Genomic DNA, 15168 nt, shown 5'->3' on the forward strand with positions numbered 1-15168 from the left:
AACCATATTTCAATTGCACAAATTTTTTAAATACTTTCGAATTAATTTATCTAAAGTTAATAACATGCTAACCGTATATTTCTGCTTTCACATAACCTTCAATTTGTTTGCCTTGTACATCAACTTTACAAACATACATTCCAACAGTATCATCATCAAATTCATCAATCCTAAATTTAGATACAACAGGATAGAACGGATCAAAAAATAAATAAATAAATAAAATCATAAAAATTTAAAGAAAATAAAAATATCCATAATTATTTAAATTTAATCGTTCTCACAATAAACAAAAATTGATTCAAAACAACGCTACACCTATTGGTAAGTGCATATATCATCAAACACAATTTTGAATTAAAAACAACCGATTGGGATAATATTAATATTAATATTAACGGATGAATGGAAAATAAATACAAATATGATAAGAAGCTAGTAAGCTCTTATAATAGCAACAAAAATAAATTGTGTAAAAGCTGACAACATTTATTTTACAAAAATATATAGAAATATTTCGTGAACGACAAACAATAGAAACAGATAACAAACGTTTGCGGAAAATGTGCATAATACTATTATCATTGATTCATTCATTCATCCCACCCACGGATACGTGGAAATGAAAATATTAAGTTAATATGTAGTGCAACCAACATGAACGAGAAATGAAAATTAAATGTACTTAGAACTATCCAAGTCATAACATTATTCGTTACGGGAAACACCAGTTCATTATTCCTCGTAAGATTTTTTGCAGACAGTTACAAAACTTTAAATATTAATAACAAGCCTATAAAACTAAAAAAGAATAAGAGAAAAGTGAACACTAAGTATCCGGAGTAATCCAATTATTTTTTGATTATGTTTTTTTTCAAACTTCTCTGCAAAGTAAAGATGACTATTACAAACAGGTAGCTTTGAAGCAAAGAGACTGATTACGTTTTAATATGGCATTATACCATGAAAACATCGAGAATAAAATATTCAAAGCCTGAGGAAATTCTACAACACAAAATTCTCCCCTCACTAAATACTAATGTGTCGCACTTCGACAAAAGTAAGGCAACAGAAAAGTTTAGACAATTTCACAGACAGCACCTAATTTTTCAAGTTTTGTTTTTAGTTCTTCAGCTTCGTTTTTACTCAGATCTTCCTTCACCGTAGCAGGTAACGCTTCCACAAATTTCTTCGCCTGCACCAAATTAAAACCTTCCACTGTTGCGCGGATTTCTTTGATTAATGGAATCTTCTTTGAATCATCCACTTTCGTTAATTTCACCGAGAAAAATGTCTTTTGTGATGCTTGTGGTTTCTCCAACTTCGCTTCGTCTCCTTCTGAAAAAGAAGTTTAATACCATACAAGAGAACAAAAGTGCAAAATGCGAGTGAACATGGCAAACAGATGTTTTGCTTATGAAGAATAAAAAGTTTTCAAAAAACAGTGATCCCCTGCACTGAAAATTTGAAACTTCATGACCGGAACACTTACCTGCAGCAGAGGTAGCCCCTGAGACAGCAAAGGACTGAGCAAAGACAGGAGTGTCTGGCAAGTTCAGTTTCTTTTTCAACGTGCTATTCAGATCTGCCACTTCGAAAATCGTTAAACTGACTATCTCGTTTGCCAACCGAAGGATCCGTTCCGACACCACCTTTTCGCCGTCACTAGGTGGAAGCGGAGATGCCTTCCCCGGTTCCAACGGTAGTTGGGCAGCTTTTTGATCAGTGGTTGAATTGGCAGGTAACTCCATTCCTTTATTCATAGAAGGAGCTTGTGTTTCTGCCTTTTGCTTCTTTTCTGGGATTGTATGCATCCGTTCAGCATCCTCAGATTTTTCGGCTTTTGCAGTTGCTGCAGTTGCTTTTTTGCCTTCTGAAGATTCTGAAGCTGATTTTTCTAATGAAAGTGATGCTTGTGCTGCACCTCCTGAAATAGAAATCCATTTTTATCAAAAGAGAAGACCACTGCTAGATTGACATCTGTCCTGTTTTAGTTCCTTATTGTTTTTTGAATTAATCAGTTTGAGGTAAGCTGCTGTTCGCAAAACAGTGAGGAATTAACGATAATTACTGGCGAAATAATCTTATCAATCCGACATGCGTTAATGTGGAAGTGGTCGGAACAGCAACGGAACGGAAACTTTTAAGAAAAACCACGAGAAGGTAGCGTTATCCCTAACGTAAAGTAGTTTAAATCACTGACCATTCATTCATTCCTGAAAATCTAGAGTATGGATTTGAAAGAATGGATGAAAATTTAAACCAGTAATCTCTTCCATTGGACTAATGCCCTGATCGAATCAACTACAATCAATTAATATAAACATCAGATTAAAGACAGGCATAAATAGATAACCTGTGGTAGGCCTCGTGTTCCGCATCAGTAGTGCAAAACGATTTCGTGAAGTGACCGCTCTTGTCAATACATTTCGTATGCAAACTATTTCCATTTCCTCTAATAAATTCTAGATGAAATTAAATGAAAAAAAATGAAACAATTTTTTAAAAAGTTGACAGTATGATGATACGATGTAACGATTGAAAATAAAAGAAACGAAGATACTAATATGCAAACTGCATCTTCCCATAAGCTATGTATACCATATTCTTTCTCTTTACTATTTAGACTACAATAAGAAATAAACTTATGTTGTAAGGTGCAAAGTTTAATATGCAAATTATCCCTCTTATAAGATGTAAGCCACAGCATGTAAATTACTCTTGTTGCAAGATAAGAGTGAGTTATTTCTTATAAAATATAGGCTGTAGTATACAGATAAGATGAAAGCTGTAACATACTACCTGCTCTTGATGCAAGAGCAAGCTGTAGTATGTCACCTATCCTCCCGCAGATAGCACGCTATGGCATGTAATCTAATCCTCCTGTAAGATGCAGATCAGCAAACCAATCAGGCACAAGCCCGGGTGATCACCTATCCTAATCCACCCAAAACAACCAAAGTCATCCCATGGGCAAAATAAACCAACTATTTAAAATGCAAAGTGCAACAACTTGCTAAAACATACAGTAGCGTAGTAATCGCTGTAAGACCAAAAAACGTAGCACCACAGACTCCACGTTTAACCGTAAGTCAAGATGATGAGATTTACGTGACACGAGTAAGTTCTTCTTATACTCCACAGATTAACCACCAAATCATCCAACCACTTCAAATAACATTACCTCGTCTCTTTCTGAAACAGACTAACAATATCAATCGCGTAGCATCGATGTCTTCAATTTATGCAAATTTCTACTGCTAATTCTTTCTTTGAATGTAAATCTTTTTCCGAAATTTACCAATTGCAAAAATTTTCTAATTAACTATACCAATCAATAAAGGTAACTAATCACGCACTTGAAAGCAAACCTTTTCATACGAAATAATTCCTTTCAATTTGTACACTAATCACATTAATTAACCTATGATTCACCACATTGAAATGCAAAACGAAGCCAAGTAGTACACATTAATTTATCATGACTAGTCAGTCCCTACAACGAGTTGCAGTGATAATCGATCACGGCACCTCTATATATTGATGAATATTGATAATATGTTGAATGCCGGATTGGAAGATCTGTTAGTATCATTCATGAATGATTCATCCCAAAATCAAATCTTCTGAATATGAATGTTGTGAATATTAATTATACTTGATTTTTATTTAATTAAGGCGAGAAAAAGTAAGGAACGTTAGACAAAATAGCAGCTTTTCATGTCAAAAAAAACAAAAAACAAAAAAAGGAAAGACAAAAAACTCTACACCCAATGAAATCATTGGCTGAATCATTTTAAAGAAATATCTGGAACCCTATCTTTCAATTTCTAAAAAATAAAAAAAATTAAAACGTAAGATTTCATGTGATGACAAATGATATTTAACCAGACATTTCTTTAACATGATCTATGCTTCAATGTGTTTCAATTTTTTAAATTTTGTCAAGGGTAAAGAAAAAAGTGTAAAGTTTAGAAAATCTTCAGTTGCATTAACAAATATGAAAGAAACAGAAATCCGAGATAACTGAAATATCGATGAATCGATAAATTAGTAAACGAACAGAGACATATGTTTGTATTTTGTGATAAGATCACACGAGAAGACCTAGAATACCCCATAATGTCATAATTTCTTTAGAAACTTTAGGTCTAATACCAGAACAATTATCTGTTCTTTTGTCCTCTTCATATTCTTGACTTCGACTGAGGACATATGCTTCCGATTTCAGAATATTCTACAAGTTGGGAGATACCGAGTGAACAGGAAAATAATAAGTAGTAGACTTACAAGTGAACATAATGCAATATAATATTGGTAATATTTTAATGGAAGGAACCTCCCTCTTCTGTTGTGACACAGAATCAAAACCAACCGATATTGTTATGGCTTTAGAAAACAGGAACATGGAAAGAAAATTTCGATATCCTCAATTCTAACAACCAGAAATCTCTACTGGAAGAGAATATCATAACGTCTGCTTTAACCAAAGGCACGTATTCTTTTACCACATCTATCCGTTAGTTTAAATCTTCTATGTTCTACGACAAGTTGAAGAGCAAGCCCATTATTTCCGCGTGGTTGATGAAGAACATATCCTCACACTCCCTACATTTTTCTGGATTATCAGCATTTTAATGGGAAAATCTTCGCAGCTATATGATACTCGTTTTTTCCTTCAATCTGATCAAAACTTTAAGTTTATATGCACAAAATGAGGTGCTAAAAAACATCAGTTGTACTCGAAAATGAATTCATAGGAATAATTCTTATAGAAATGAATGAAACGTTTGATTTGATACGCAAGTTATAGGAAGTGAAATCCTGTGCTGCCTTCAACTTTACAGTTAACGTTTGCTCTGATAAATATGCATTACAGTTCAAGCACAAGCAACACCGGATACATAACACATTCCAGAACACGATAGAACAACATTTCATTTGCTGGTAAACAATTTTCCAATATTTCACATACCTCTAAAAAGAGTTAAAATTATTATCGCCCATGAAAAATACAGCGTACCAAGTTTATACAATTCTGTTTAAATATTTCTATTACTGCTTCAAAATTTACTCCCTTAGTCACATGCAAAATTTTAATGCCGCATAGCTGCCTGAAATCAACTGGAATGAAACAAGATTGAAAATACCTACAAGAATGCTTTTGCTTCCCTCAATGCTTCTCGCACAGCAAGAGGATAGTCTTCAGCTTTTATAGATTTCACAAGACAATACGAGACGTATTTAACCGGAACCCATCGCCTGCAAATGAAACTCATTATAAAAATGAATATTTCATTACAATATTTTGCAAAAATCATGAATCAAGAGATATTTTAGAAAGCTTTAGCTTCATTAAGAGAATTAAATGAGAAGACTATGATTTCTCCATTATCATGATTACAAAGCACCCCTAACCATTCACTGCAAACATAATCAATGCTATATCCAATATCCAAATTTTGGACCTGCCATAGAGAGCTAGCATAAAATACAAATTCGAGTTGAATGCGAAAAGACGTCAATAATGGCTTTAACAAGGTTATCATAACGTTGCTTATCTTCAAAGTCTACATATGCTTGCAACAGTAAGCTTTTCCCGGTTATTCCAATTTTCGCTATTATCGACTGGAAAAAGAGAAAGTTGGAAATTTTTTCATTTAAATTCTCACCAGTTTTTCTGCCCGTCAAAATACAAGACCAAAACATACTGCGTGTAATCATGTGGTTTTGCGCTAAACATTTCGTCTATTGGCAAATCAGCCAGCAGAACCTGAAACTACGACGAAATACTTCGAAATGAAACAACCATAAAATATATGTCTGATTAGCTATTTTGTTTGATTGTAGACATATAACTTCTGATAACAGAACTACTGTTTAGAAGTCCTCAGAAATTTAATATTATTACAAGTTTGAAAAACCTACCCTCATTCGTAAATCGATGACCCTGCCAATTTTACGTTCATCATTTTCTGTTATCCAAACAATATCGTCATGTTGAAATTCACATGCCACTTCAACTGTCTCTGCAATACCTTTTTTTGTTGGGCAACAAAAAATTTTTCAAGCAAAATTGGATACGATACTTATCACGAAATGCTTATAGTAACTATTATGCGGCATCATAGTGTAGTGAAACCCGTGTTCCGAAATCTTTAAGCAGTAAAAAAGCTATGTTATATATGATCAGCAAGGATCAACTAAATCCGGACTTTCCAACTGTTGCGTAGAGAGGATAAATTTCGTAAGGAAACTTAAGAAAATAATTTAGTCTTCCTTTTATGATTTTAACAAGGATGGAGAGCACGACACGTATACGAAACAAATTTGCTACGGCGCATTATTGGTTTTAAACAACTTATGACTAAAAGTTCAACAGAACATAATTCATATTAAGATTTTTTAGCTTGTTACGAATCAAAATATTACCAACAGGACGTTCCGTTGGTGGTGGTGGTGGTATTAGCCTTCGAGATTTCCTTGTGTTCCTTCGTCGTCCTCGTCGAAGAGGCATTTCATCTTCAGCAGAACTTGATTCTTCCATTGTAGAGGTATCAGTTGTCAAGAATTTTGGACTTTTCAATGGACTGTTTCTGTAGGTCATAAACGACTCTATGGCTGAAAGCAAAAAAAGAGGTAGAGAGTAGTAGCACACAAAAGGAAACAATGTTATTTATAAATACTACAAAACTAATTGATTTTCCGTATGGCTGATTTACAAGTAATACATTGACATCCATATATAAATTAGTAAATGTGGAGGATTTATGATGGGACTAATAATCAGATTAAAGTGGCGAGAACCGAATGAGGAAATGAGAAAGAAGTATCTGAAACATCCATAGCTACTCTTCAATAAAGTCGAAGTCATCTCACCGAACGATGATCGTATTAACTGACAGTTACTCATCTTACCTACCCAGATTATATTTAGGACGCTTTGGTGTAACGCTGTCATCAAAAGTCCTCAAAGTACGTTTCCGAGTTGATATCCTAGTTGGGACCGTCTTTTCACCCTTTAAACTACGACAGGTTGACGCTTTTCTCTGCACAAAATCCAATTCTTCATCGTTTTCCAAGTCGTTGTCAAATCGTGAACCTTCGACAGGTGTATATGATATGCTTGATATCGTTTTCAGTACCCCATTTGCCTGCATAATATTTGAAATAAAGTAAAAAATTTTCCGTTTTCGTATCGTTATGAGCTTCTTACCGCTTCTTTAAATGTTTAACTGAGTTGCAATTGAAGATATCAGCAAACTGAGAACAAATTTCTAACAAAATCGATGTAAAGCGGCTTCTGATAGAGTCAAGTTTTTCCATCTTTTTGTTGAGATAACTAGTGATTGCATTTTTCTCTAGTATTGATCAAAAAATTCTACATTTCATTAGATAACCCTTTATTCTTCTACACTGTAAAAGAATTAAAAGTGAAATCTACAAAATCTACAGACTTCACAGGGACAATTTAAAGACTCTAATACAACTCGATAACGAGGTTGTCAAGTTGTATTGAACAGCTTGAGATGAGTAATTAGGCAATCAATTTATACAGTGCAAACCTATTCAGGTATGTTTTAGTAACAAAAACAATATTCATACCAATGTGAGAGCCTGAACGTCTTTTTCAGCTGCTCTGAAATATTTCAAACCAATGCGATGCAATCGATGACCATATTTCCAGAAGAATTCATTATGCCGATTAAATGTCGAACAATTGTTCATCATTAGTGTAAAATCAGACTTCAATTGTGCGAGATTCTTGTAATCACCTTTTGTAAGTTTCCTTTAAAATATACCATGTAACTCTTGTTACAGAAAATAAAAGAGGAAATTATAGTCTTACTTTCGCATGGTAGATAAATCCATTGGATTTTTGATAACGGTTGAATAGCCAGGTACCTCCTTTTCTGTCACTGGTTTTGCAAACACCTTTAACGCATATTTTCTTAATAAAAAACTGCAAATGAAAAGGTAAGTCGAAGTCATGTTAAAATAAAGAGTCTACCAGCATATAATATATATATATATATATATATACAGGACTAATATACAAGACTTACATCACTGTAATCTTTGCTAGCAATCTTCTCAATTACTTCACCCATTATTGTATTCAACGGCTTTGTCAGTCGATTCAGCAAGGAAGCAGTTGATTCGTACTATAATGAAAAAGAAATCTTTCTGCAGCTCACAGAAAATATCAAAATATATCTCTAGGTAGAAATAAACATTTAATATCAGATAATAAAACATTGGCAAAAATGTACACCAAAATCTATTTTATCGTCCAATTGAAAAGCTCAACTTACCATAAGTGAAAGACAACTTACAAATTCTTTTTTCATCTTTTCCCGCTTTTTCACCAGTTCGCATAATAAACGAACACGTTCAAGGTTTGTTCGTAGTAAAAAGTATGTTTTAGCTTCACTAGTATGTGTCTCCTGCCCAGATGTCGGAGAAGCATCAACGGATTTGGGAAGTGTTTTACTGTGCTGAAAAACAAATCCATTATCATTCAATCAGCTGAATTTCTCAAGTTTAAAACCATATTTTCTAGAAATTTCATTAATAGTTATACATGACTTGTTGTATACGAGGATTTTGGAATACAATTTCTTGTTCACTTTCTCACTTACTGATAGTAGCGCAAACGAAAAGAAGTTGACCTACCTAACACACACTGGCAAATTGTTTAGTAATATCGCAGATTATCGAAAAATTATAGTTTCAAAAGGCGACTCACGATTAATCTTCGTAATAGCGGTACTCCGAATCGTGATTTCCTTTTCAACGACCAGTAGGCAACGATATAACGAATCACACCCTCACTGATATTCGCTTTTTCGCATATTCTCTTCAGACTGTAAAATTTTGTAAATCGGAAGCATGTAGATATCAACAATGTGAACTTTTCATCAACAGTTGGAAAATATATTTCAAACATAAACGTTCGAGAGGAAAATTGTTTCTCATGAAAGCGATAGAAACTCGAAGGACTTTTTGCAAAGGTGACCCATCAGCTTTTGCGCCTACTTTTGCTTACAATCTGTTGCCTTCAATCACTATACTTCCTAAATTAAAATATAAAAATGACAAAACGACTAAGTAAAGAATGTGCCTTTCTTGTGGAACAGTAGGAATAGAAACTGGTGGAATAACTGCTTGACTCGCCGCTAATTTTTCGCGTGCTTTTTTCATCATTTCATCCTAAACAAAGTCTTGATTAGCGGATAAAATCATTAAAAAAAGTTGGCAGAATTGATACTTCAAAACAGTATTTCATTGAAGAAGGATCAACCATTAAGAACATACCACTTTCTTCTTTTGCTTAGAGAAATCATTTCCATCACTTCTGTAAAAATACAATGATCTTACCAGCAATCTGAACATGACTCATTCTTTTATTCACTGTGGTTTTACCAGGACTGTATGCTATAATCTCATAGGATTTTTCGGTGCAGGCGTAGGCACAGAATGAGCACAATTCTGCTCTCTCCAGATTCTCAAAAGTCACTTAACTGATGATTTCAATCACCACATTCATTTAATCATGATTTGACTGCACTTTTTTTTTTAGCCAAGACACGAAAGATCTATTAAAACATACTTTACAAAATCAGCTGAATGAAAATGGCAGAATGCCGTATACCGTATTTCAGTGCCACCATCACGTTTTGGGTTATCAACTATTTCAGCACGCATCTCCATACCCGCAGCATTTGCACATGTAACGTGGAAGGAACGAGTACAACTCTTCTAAACGAATGATTTAATTCGGAGAGAAAAAAATACGAAAATATATAGTTTTGAAGAGGACTGATTGAAATCAATACAACAGCTCATACGAGAACTTCGACATTATCTCATTGATCTGGTACGTCGTTATTGTTTTAAATCAGTATGCTTAGATTTAAATTAAAATTTCAGTGTGGTTATTTAGCTTTAAAGGTTAAATACTGTTTTAGTAAACGGACTTGTAATTCAATTATTTTTTTGTTCAGTGGATTTTGAATTTCTATATCAATTTGCTCATAAGAGGAATAACATCGTGGATTTAGGACACCTGCTTTCACGACATCGGCGAAAGTATAACCTTCAATCTAAGTCATCTAAAAATTCTTTAACCTATCCCTGCTTTGCTAATACAACTAATAAAGTTCCCGAAGATCTCCCTTATTTTGGTTCATGTATTGCTAGTAAACTACTTGAGCCACCAGGAAATTATATACCATACCCTAGAACACTGCAGACATGCTCCCACTTTTTGCTTGCATACTATACATCTCAGCCGTTGCCTTCGTCTCAGTGAATTTTCAATTCCATCAATTGGTTCCATAAAGACACTGTTAGCAAAATGAACCTAGAAAATTTAAAATCAGTAAAAATGCAAAAAAAAAAAGCAATAACGAAATCACAATTCAATCGTAGTTTTATTCAATGAAATTTGAATTTTTACATCAATTCGTGAGAGGAGTAACATCGTAGATTTCGATATCTACTTCCGTTTGTTGGTGAAAGGACACTTTTCAATCTAAATCATCTATAAAACTAAACCCATTTTTCACCTTAACCCCACCCTTTGTCTTTATTCCTATTTCCTCCAGACTCACACTTTTTACAATGCTATTAAATGTAGAACAAATTACAAATTACTAGTAATAATAACCTCATTCAGCCACAATGCACAAACAACATGAGCCCAACGACTATCAACTGTTTGCTTGAAGGCACCATGCGAACTTGGACAAAGCACACATGATACTGGTTTCGATGGTGACATCTGGCAACGACGACAAAGCCACTGACCTTCCGGAACATAAGGTACACCGTAACAATCCTGATTTTTATGAAAAACAATTACTCATTACCAATATCTATGAAGTAGAAAAAAAAAAATTATGAAAACAGAACCACAAAAAAAAACACTTAGACTGAGAAAGTTTGAAAAAGATGTCAGATGTCAAATGAAATGGAGCTCATAGATATTGCAGCTCAAAATTAGCCAAGAACACTGCTTATATCAAAGTAGAGAAGTAAAATATTGTACCTGGTGAACAGCAATATTGCACATATCACAGAAAATAATTTGATTGATATTGCTGCCTTCTCCATCGTTACATACGCAACATACAGCATCTTGATCAACCAGACATTTGTAATTGCCATCACCTTTTGAGCACTATAATTTTTTACCCTAATAAAATAAAGGTTCACGAGTCCAATAAAAAAAGATGCAGAAAAGGTCGAAATCTCGACATTATTGCCAACGCATCATAAGGTACAACAGATAGACTGCATAAGGCGATTCAAACATCACAACAAGGCAAAATCAAATATTTGCCAAAAAACTCTCTTCTCCAGAAGTCTCTAGAAAATGTCTCGCAAAATATTAGTGCAAATTAAGAATTAAGCACAAGGTCAAATGTTTTATAACTTTATTTCGACTTGGATCGTAAATTCCTGGAATCCATTCATTAGTGATGTGTTGGCGTATTACTCATCCTGACATGTTGCACTTTTCTTAATGAAACTCTAATAATACTCCACCTATCACTGTAGCTGGACCTGAGATTTGTAGCTCGGTGTAATGGAATGTGAGTGAAGCATGGCATCCTAACTATAATATACTTCGTCAAATTGTAGTCAACATACAACTAATGGCATTTTTCGATTGCCCCCAACAACATATCTTACTTGGAAAAAACTTTCTTTTTCTAGGCGATCCATTGCGATCTCAAAGCTATGTACACCAAGACGTTCTTCACCAGCTTTCTCTAATTTCTTTGAAACAAGGCTTAACCATTCCATATCCTGCAAAAAAGCTTTATGAACTCCATTTAAAGTTATTCAAAATCTATAAGCATTTGGATCTAAAGTTAGCATCATATACTAATATAATATTTTAAACTATTAAAATAATGGAAATATGAAATGAAACCTCCTCGTCAACATCATATTCCAAAATACTGTCCATTTCTTCATTCAATCTCACACGATACTTGATATATCCTTTAGGCATTTCGAAATTTTTGGGTGACAGTGGCTTAGGTGATAGTCTGCGAACATTTACTTTCGGTAACGTTGCAGTGACTCCACTACCCTGAAACACTCGTAGCGTATAACTTTGCGGTTTTTAAACGAAATTTCAAAAGAAAATCTAATATCTAACTAAAGTGATATCGAACTTAATTGGATGAAAAATTAATGCAAAGAAAATCCGACCGGGAATTTCCATATATAAGGATAACGGAATATGATTCCAGAAGTTTGAAGCAAATAAAAAGACTCCGCTTCATGTTGCTGAGCTAACATTCGGTAAGAAAACGTTCCCGCCAACTACCTGCTGAAGTAAACTAAACGTATAATAACATGCTGTACTTCAGTAGAAATTTTCATTCCTACATCTAACTTACACGTAAAAAATGGGAAAACACGTGACCTTAATGTGGTACATGTTCATTCGACAGTATAAAAATGCAATGACATAAGCAATACCTCTTTGTATCTTGCTAATACGGCATTGCTTCTTTCTTCGACTGATAAATGATCATCAGTTACAAAGTTCACAGTCAGTGGCTGCATAACATTGATACGCACAGTGCGACCATCCATACACGTACTCAATATACGGTCCAACATATTCTATTCTACAAATAATTTTTTGAAATCGACGTACAAAATTCCAAAATCTTTTAATTTCAAAATTATTTCATTTCAATATTTATCCCAAATAATGTAATGGCAAACCAGTACAAATTTTAAATCATCTCTTCCTATTTTGTTCTGATTAAATCAAACTGTTGTAATATAATGCCAAAAATGATCGGCTTCTTTTGTACGGTTTAGGTCTTCGTATTCGTAGGAACAAGTGATGCTGATATGACATAGTAGAAGAGCACAGCATAGAGCAGCGAATACGGATAGTTTAAACACCGGACAAAACAGCATTTATGAGTTAATGAAGTATGTTATGACTCAATACTTTGCATCGAATACTGTAGAAAAAGAATGCAGCTTTGCTGTTTCACATGAGACAAATAGGTTTTTCGCGCCTTAAGCTCTTAACAACAACAAAAAAATTCATCAACGCATCTATGACAAAAGTTTTGACGATGCAATTAGTGTGGTAAATAATTCACGACAATAAAAGCCCTAAGTCCTAAAATCTAATACGAAACCTGTTAGCTGGAAAAATTTCCGGTTTCAATCCCAAAGAGATTTCCTAGAAACAGAATAGTGGATGAAGTAATGCAAAACAAAATGAACTTTTTGTCACCTTTTTGTTACTTTGTTATCCAATCCGAATACCGTCTACGGAACAATTAAGTAATTAATGTAATCAACGAGTAATCAATCCTGTTTGTCGAGCTTGAACACAGTACAGATCCAGTACGATTACAATACCATAAGTACGGTGAGATGTGAATGAGATACATCAACAGCAACGAAAATTACGCTGTTGACTAAATATAACGGTGGACCGCATACCGCATTTCCCAGACGCAGTAGGGAATGTGCGCGGGTTTTCAGTGTGATGTGGTTTTTCTGCGTTAGTAGATGGATGAGGTCAAAGGTCACGATGCGTTCCATGGACTTGGTAAAATCCATACTACGTAGTAGACAATAAGAGATATTAAGTCTAATTCAAATGTAGTTATTGTACATTTTTCTAGTCGTTTTGCTCTTTTTATACTTATTCTTAAATCTAAACTATTATTTCCTTAATTTTAGAGAATTCTTTTTTTTTAACAATTTATCAGTTTCATATGGCCGATTTTGATATCACTGCTGAAATTTCTCTAAGATAATGTTACTTTTGACTTACGCATCTTATGGGATGGGTTTTAAAAAAAAAAAAAATGATGGGTTCTTTTGATTTTTTTCCTTTTAATTTTTTTTTGTTCTTTTGATTGTTGACGGATACATTTCATATTTTTATACCATTACTTTTAAAACCATTTTTGTGAGTTAGCACCATAACAACAGGAAGTTGAATATGCATGTAAATACTTCGACAGGGGACGTGACTCTTGTAGCGGGATAAATTTTATTCAATTTTGTAATTTGTGTTCAAATTTTAATTGATTTAATGTCATTTTCAACTCTTTTTTGAAGGATGTTCTATGCCCAGTTCGTTTTATCGAAAAAAGGTCCATTAGCTAAAATTTGGCTCGCTGCACATTGGGAAAAAAAATTATCAAAAGCGCAAATTTATGAAACAAATGTACAGGACGCTGTTAATGAAATATTGAAACCTAAGGTAAGTCTTTGGTCGAATCAACGACAATGAACAATTTATATTTAATTTATCAAGTGGAATAATTGCAATCATATTAACGAAATTTCAATTATGTATGTCATATCTTGTTGGAATGGACAAGCCGTTAACTCTAGATGAGAGTCAAGGCTACAATCTAAGAGGACTGTGCAGTAGTGAATTTCTGCTTTAAATTTTTTTTTTTGATTTTCTTTTTCCTTTTTTTTCAGGTTAAAATGGCTCTGCGTACCACAGGGCATTTGTTATTGGGTATTGTACGAATATATTCGCGTAAAGCAAAATATCTTTTGGCTGATTGTAATGAAGCGTTCCTCAAAATTAAAATGGCATTTCGCCCTGGTCAAGTAGAACTAGACGAAGATGGACAACAAGCTGCAAGTGCTGCCATAAATCTTCCAGAGGTGAATTTTGCTTAACTTATTTTTCTTTTGATCCTGATTTCTTTTTATTACTGTTTTGCTTTGAGTTACTGAGAATTGACATCTCTTTATTCATGGTACTGTCGAAATTTCAGGTATTTCATGATTTTGATGCTGCATTACCGGATTTCAATGAACTGGACATGCATGCACAAATTCATATCAACCAAAGTCGAATTGATGATATTACTCTGAAAGAAGATATTATCCCAGAAACGACAGATATGCCTTTCGGAGCGGAATTTGGGGTACTTTTAATGATGATACATTTGTGTTATTTCAAATTTGCTTCTTGGTTTCTATCAGAATTTTTTCACTTGTATTATTTTTTGAGATCTTAAGCATGCTGTATAGATAAGCATTTTCAGGGCGATGATTTTGGAGAAAGTTCATTAGGTTTATTCAGTGATGTTAACATCGAAGAAGCTCGTGAACGTGTATCCTATGCACCGGAGGCAGGAATCA

At 33.9% G+C, this 15168-nt stretch overlaps 3 protein-coding genes across 3 annotated transcripts in view; 1 reads left to right on the plus strand and 2 right to left on the minus strand.

Moving 5' to 3' along the window:
• Positions 1-848: 848 nt before the first annotated feature.
• On the minus strand, positions 849-3117 carry LOAG_17498 (hypothetical protein). The gene is made up of 4 exons (XM_020450160.1): positions 3028-3117; positions 2357-2455; positions 1493-1927; positions 849-1338 (listed from the first exon to the last, which is right to left on the minus strand). The coding sequence occupies exons 2-4, from the start codon at positions 2448-2450 to the stop codon at positions 1079-1081; spliced, it is 789 nt and encodes a 262-aa protein (XP_020306208.1). The 5' UTR covers positions 2451-2455; positions 3028-3117; the 3' UTR covers positions 849-1078.
• A 1591-nt stretch (positions 3118-4708) lies between these two features.
• On the minus strand, positions 4709-12645 carry LOAG_17499 (bromodomain containing protein; the record flags this gene model as incomplete). The annotated part of the gene is made up of 20 exons (XM_020450161.1): positions 4709-4977; positions 5155-5262; positions 5673-5773; positions 5929-6029; positions 6433-6621; positions 6923-7154; positions 7606-7789; positions 7850-7935; positions 8067-8165; positions 8337-8498; positions 8750-8867; positions 9125-9213; positions 9319-9358; positions 9614-9762; positions 10241-10366; positions 10673-10843; positions 11054-11185; positions 11659-11817; positions 11945-12106; positions 12502-12645. The coding sequence occupies 20 exons, from the start codon at positions 12643-12645 to the stop codon at positions 4968-4970; spliced, it is 2562 nt and encodes an 853-aa protein (XP_020306209.1). The 3' UTR covers positions 4709-4967.
• Positions 12646-14122: 1477 nt separating this feature from the next.
• LOAG_10578 (hypothetical protein) overlaps positions 14123-15168 on the plus strand; it is a gene marked incomplete at both ends in the record, with an annotated part of 4161 nt that continues 3115 nt past the window's right edge. Inside the window, 2 exons of the mRNA XM_020448193.1 lie at positions 14123-14266; positions 14494-14685. Of these exons, the coding sequence (XP_020301641.1) occupies positions 14123-14266; positions 14494-14685 (336 nt within the window). The remainder of the gene's footprint in view (positions 14267-14493; positions 14686-15168) is intronic.

The sequence above is a fragment of the Loa loa genome (genome assembly GCF_000183805.2).
Source record: "Loa loa unplaced genomic scaffold supercont3.83, whole genome shotgun sequence".
NCBI classification, from domain to species: domain Eukaryota; kingdom Metazoa; phylum Nematoda; class Chromadorea; order Rhabditida; family Onchocercidae; genus Loa; species Loa loa.

Coding starts and splice junctions, on each gene's coding strand:
- LOAG_17498 (XM_020450160.1), bottom strand. CDS start 2,450: ATGGAAATAGTTTGCATACGAAATGTATTGACAAGAGCGGTCACTTCA. Junction 1,928..2,356: donor GAACACGAGGCCTACCACAG/GTTATCTATTTA, acceptor TTTCTATTTCAG/GAGGTGCAGCACAAGCATCA. Junction 1,339..1,492: donor AGGGGCTACCTCTGCTGCAG/GTAAGTGTTCCG, acceptor CTTCTTTTTCAG/AAGGAGACGAAGCGAAGTTG.